The following is a 5,158-nucleotide window of genomic DNA, read 5'->3' as shown; positions in this document are numbered from 1 at the left end:
GTAGGAGCCCCTCCAGAGTCTATAACACACCCCCAGTGAGCACAGTTGATATTTTGAGGGATGGATCTTCCCTAGACATGGATCTTGTCCGAAGTATTTATACCTGGAGATGGATCTTCTCCATAGGGCTGGAATGGACTTCCTCGGTATTGAGTGACTGTTGTCAGCGATGTGTATATATTTCGGGATGGATCTTCCCTGGGCCGGATGACCATATACAGTACCAAGTGGTTAGCACTTGAGAGTGGAGGTACATGGTACATTTTCATGCATTTTGTGCATTGGCACGTAGAGATTAGCTGAGCTTTATACTTCACATTGTTCAAATGGGTATTTACTTTACTGTTGAGCCAAATACTTGAATTGCAAGCATGTCTACTTTACTGTACAGTTTAATTGTGTTTACCTGTTGAGGTTTTGGTTCGTTACTACCTATCTGTCCATAGTTTGGACTTGTTACTTACTGAGTTGGTGTACTCACGTTACCCCCTGCACCTTGTGTGCAGATCCAGGTATCTCAGGGCACGGCAACGGCTGTTGACAATTCCAGTCGCGGACTTTCACCGGAGATAGCGAGGTAGCTGCCTGGCAATCGCAGTCCCACCTTTCTCCTTCCTTATCTTCCTTTTAGTATACATTGGCTATTTTCAGACTATTTTAGTCTTGTTATATTTCAGAACAATATTAGTATTTGCTTATGACTTAGTGACACCCAAGGTCGGGCTTTTATTTTCGCATTTTGGCTTTTGAATTTTTCTCTATTACGGAATTTCAGTATGAAAAAGGTTATTATCTAAGTTTTAATGGAATATCGAATCATTTTGGGAAATGTGTCGGCTGGCCTAGTTCTATGATAGGCGCCATCACGATCAGGTTGGTTTTGGCATCAGGACAAACAGGAAAGAAGAAATTGTCTTCTCTTGATGTGCTAAAAGTAACAAGTAAAAGTGAAAATCTATTTTTAAAATACCGGACAAGTAAAAATGAATACAGAGAGTATCACGCAACAGTGGAAAGTATTGAAAATAGAAAACTTCGAGAATTGGATAATACAAATTACAGCTGGAGTCCCCTTGGCATCAGAAGATACGTAACCAAGAAATGCTTTACAATTATGAATTTACAGATTGAAAAGTCTAAATAGAAAACATATATCAGAACTAATATTTGAGCTCAAGCGTCATATTATTGCTTAGAAGGAATAAATCAACAAAAACAAGACCCAAAACGAATGAATATATATGTACATAAATAGTATAGAGCACTAGTTGTAATTTGAACTCTTGTTAACTTGCCATCATAACTTTGAACTCGTCAAAGCTGAGAACTCCGTCTCCGTTAAGATCAAACCTTTGAATCATAGCCTTGCAGTTATCAATGGAAGTTGACTCACCGAGTTGACTCAGCATCCTCTTCAAGCTCTTAGGAGTAATGTAGCCACTCCCCTCCATTTCATACATTCCAAATGCTCCTATCAACTCACTATCTTTATTCCTCTCCTCTTCCATTCCTTCCATTAGCTTTGTAAAATCCTCCAAACCCAACAATCCATCCCCATCAGAATCCGATAGCCTCACCGCCATCTCCGCCTCCTCCACCGTCAACTCGCCTCCTACCGCCTTCACACACCTCCTGAGCTCAGCCGGTGACACTTTTCCATCTCCATTCTCGTCAAAGTATGTAAATACCCTCTCTAACTCGCCATTGTCACTACTACTACTCACTGAAAGATGGTCAGCTGTTGTCGTCGTTGTCATTGTCGTTGGACCCTCGTCTTCCTTCTGAGGAGTTGTCTTTTTTAGCGAAAACCTATTCCATAGTCTTGAGAAAGCAGACTTGTTTTCATGACTAGGTACAAAAACTGACTTCATACTCATGCTAACAAACGCGTTTAGACTACCTTTTTTCCAAGGAAGTTTGAGATGTAAGTAGAATATGATTAAGTGCGAAAAGGTTTTAACTTGAAACAAAGAAAACTTGGGAAAATTTTGGTAAAAAACTCTTGAAAAACAACAAAGGATATGGGGATGAAGGAAGAAGAATGGGATATTTATATATGAAGAGTGGGAAGGGGAGCAGAAAGTGGTAGTTAGTGGCAACTAAATGGCGGTCCAAAAGTCTGTATTTTCCGTAGGCTTACCACTTATAGAAACTTCTTGAAATTAAAATACAAAAATAGGTTCTTATAAGTTTGAAAAGTAAAAGTACACACGCTATGAAAGATGACAATGATGTGAGAAAGAGCTGACTTTTAGGATAAGTCTTATCTTAATATTGAGGCTTTTAAATATAGAATATTGTCTTATTTGAATTTGCCATGCATCTCTTCTTTTCCATGTTTCCTTTACTACTTTAAGGGGCGTAAAGTATATATGTGATGGGTTTAATTGAACACATGATTTTTGATTCGAGGTATAAATTTATGTGCAAAATCTACTAAAATTGTAATAAATAGTAGATTTGAACTCATAACTTCAAAAATATAACGAGTTCAATAATAAAAATCCTAATGAGTTTAAATTCTGGATCAGCCCCTCTAGCTACTTTTATATAATAAAAAAAATTGGCGTTGGTGGAGCTGAACTAAAAGCTATCTTTGGCATATTGTTTCTTGTTTGTTAGTAACTCCTCTTACCTTTCTTTTAGTTCAAGGGGTGAGATGCGGTTGAAGAATTTCGAGCTGTGACATATAGTAGATGTAACAAATGGTTTACAGTTTACTGGTCTTAGCGTTTAGTTTTGTATATATACTCCCTCCAGTTTAAAATAAGTGATTTTTTGGCCTTTTTTTGTGGTCTAAAATAAGTGATTTTTTTAGATTTCAATAATGAATTAATTGTTTTTTTTTCTACACTGCCTTGGAGTAAATAATGTTGGAATATGTGTTAGGAGTGCTTATGTGAAGAGATAGTAAAGATTAATATGATCAATTTCTTTGCTAATTAATGTTAAAAGATGAATTTCTTAATATGTGTGAACACAACTAAATCATTTAGCTTTAGTTTAGTTTTCCATAGAATGCATATCTAAAATAGTGTTCCTTTTTTTGTTATGTGATGTTCGATCGAACATTAAAAAAAAAACTGTTGAAATTTGTGGTTTAAAAAAGTCTTAGCGTGTGGGTATAAATCATTTTATTAAAAGAATAAAAAGTTTACGATCAAATTATTTCTAAATGAGTATCTTTTATTTTTATTTTTGAATAGAACATTTTTCAAGTTTGACTACTTTTCATCATTTCCTCTCAAAGTATCCCTTCACTAATTTCTGGGAATGGTGTAAATATATCCTTGAATTTTGCGAAATTAGTCGTTCAAGTCCTCCATTAATAGTTCCTTCAAATTGTCTTACCGTTAGTATATGTCATTATCTAACGAGTCATTTTATTCAACTTAAAATCCTTTAAATGCCACGTTTCAAAATAATCCAAACTCATTTATCGCCCTCATTTCACCCGTTGACTCCTTTCCTCATTATTTATCTCTTTCTTAAGGTTCACGCACGGACAGTTTGATATTTGGTGTGTGCAGTGTGCCGTGAGGGCATTATAACATGTTTATCATTCTAATTCTTATTATTGATTTAACAAAAAAAACTGTTTTGGCACTTTACCCCTATCCGATAACTTTTAATAAGAAAATGGCGCGCTCAAGCTAAGCTAGCCGAAATCGATATCTCAATTTTTGTGTAAACACCATAATATGAAAGCAAGAAAAATTTAAATTGCAGAGTCCAAAAATAGAAATGAATTGAAGGAAAAAAAGAGAGGAAAAGTTTAGCGATATACTGGAGTAATTACGTAAATCACACGAGGGTATGACCTAGTGGTTTAATAGAGTGGGTTGAGAATCCTAAGATTCAGGTTCAAATTCTAACGAAGACAAAAATACTCGTAGGTAATTTCTTCTCATCTGTTTAAATTGAGAAGAACGGAATTACCTGGTCCCTATTATTTATGAGAATAGTAAATATCTCATTAAATTAATCAAGGTACGTGCAAACTGTTATAAAAAACAAAATAATAATAGAGTTACGGAAGACATAAATGGATTAATAAAATATGAAGGTAGCAACTTCATGTCAGGTTCATCACCGTACAATATGATATTTTGAGGTGTGCAATTAATTAGGCGAATCACATGTATACTGTTAAGATATGGAATGAGTGTGGAGTTGAAGCTCAAGTTCGAGCTTCAATGGTGTTCCTCTAGAACATTCTGAGGGAGGAGCACTTTGTCAGATGAGGAAATTTAGAAAATGAAATGAAGTGGAAAGTCTAGTCATTCCATTACTGTAATGAGTATATATATGTCCATGTATACATGCTGAGTTGGCAGCTACAACTAAATAATTTCTAACTACTCAACTAACACATTCTACTCACATAACAGTATATACATGAATATTATAAATATACAACTCTCAACACCCCCCCTCAAGTTGGAGGTGTCATATACACTGCCAACTTGCTCAATACAGCTGAATGTTTTGCTCCAGTTAGGACCTTGGTAAGTACATCAGCCAATTGGTTCTCACTTGTCACATGCTGCAATGAAATCAAGCCCTCTTGTAGCTTGCTCCTTACAAAGTGGCAGTCCACTTCAATATGTTTTGTTCGTTCATGAAACACAGAATTTCGCGCTATATGTAGAGCTGATTGGCTATCACAAAAGACTTCTACTGGTTTGTTGAAAGGCACAGTGAGTTCTTCAAATAAGCTGCACAACCATACCAACTCTCCTACTACCTTTCTAAGTGCTCTATACTCTGCCTCTGCTGAAGATAATGAAATTGTTTCTTGCTTCTTAGACTTCCAACATATAGGGCTATTTCCTAACAGAACCAAGTACCCACTCACTGATCTTCTTGAGTCTGGGCGAGCAGCCCAATCAGAGTCACAATAAGCTCTAACCTTTAATGCTAGATCCTGTGACATGAATATTCCCATTGAGGGATCACCTTTCAAATACCTAAGTAAGTGAAATGCAGCCTTCAGGTGAGGTTCTCTTTGATCTTGCATGAATTGGCTGAGGTGTTGCACACTGTAGGCTATGTCTATCCTTGTATTTGTGAGAAAATTTAATTTCCCTATCAACTTCCTGTAGTATGTGGGATCAGGTAATGCCATGTCCTTCTTTACGCTCTTAACTTACACTGA

At 36.2% G+C, this 5,158-nt stretch overlaps 1 protein-coding gene across 1 annotated transcript; it reads right to left on the bottom strand.

Annotated features, from left to right (window-relative positions):
• Window positions 1-999: 999 nt before the first annotated feature.
• Window positions 1,000-2,128, bottom strand: LOC109205301 (putative calcium-binding protein CML19). Its single transcript, XM_019368007.1, has one exon. It carries the CDS (start codon window positions 1,875-1,877, stop codon window positions 1,287-1,289), a length of 591 nt encoding a protein of 196 aa, XP_019223552.1. The 5' UTR covers window positions 1,878-2,128; the 3' UTR covers window positions 1,000-1,286.
• Between the last annotated feature and the right edge of the window lie 3,030 nt (window positions 2,129-5,158).

The sequence above is a fragment of the Nicotiana attenuata genome, unplaced genomic scaffold (assembly GCF_001879085.1).
Source record: "Nicotiana attenuata strain UT unplaced genomic scaffold, NIATTr2, whole genome shotgun sequence".
In the NCBI taxonomy this organism is placed as follows: domain Eukaryota; kingdom Viridiplantae; phylum Streptophyta; class Magnoliopsida; order Solanales; family Solanaceae; genus Nicotiana; species Nicotiana attenuata.
This window is presented reverse-complemented; position numbering and strand designations above follow the sequence as displayed.

Coding starts and splice junctions, on each gene's coding strand:
- LOC109205301 (XM_019368007.1), bottom strand. CDS start 1,877: ATGAGTATGAAGTCAGTTTTTGTACCTAGTCATGAAAACAAGTCTGCT.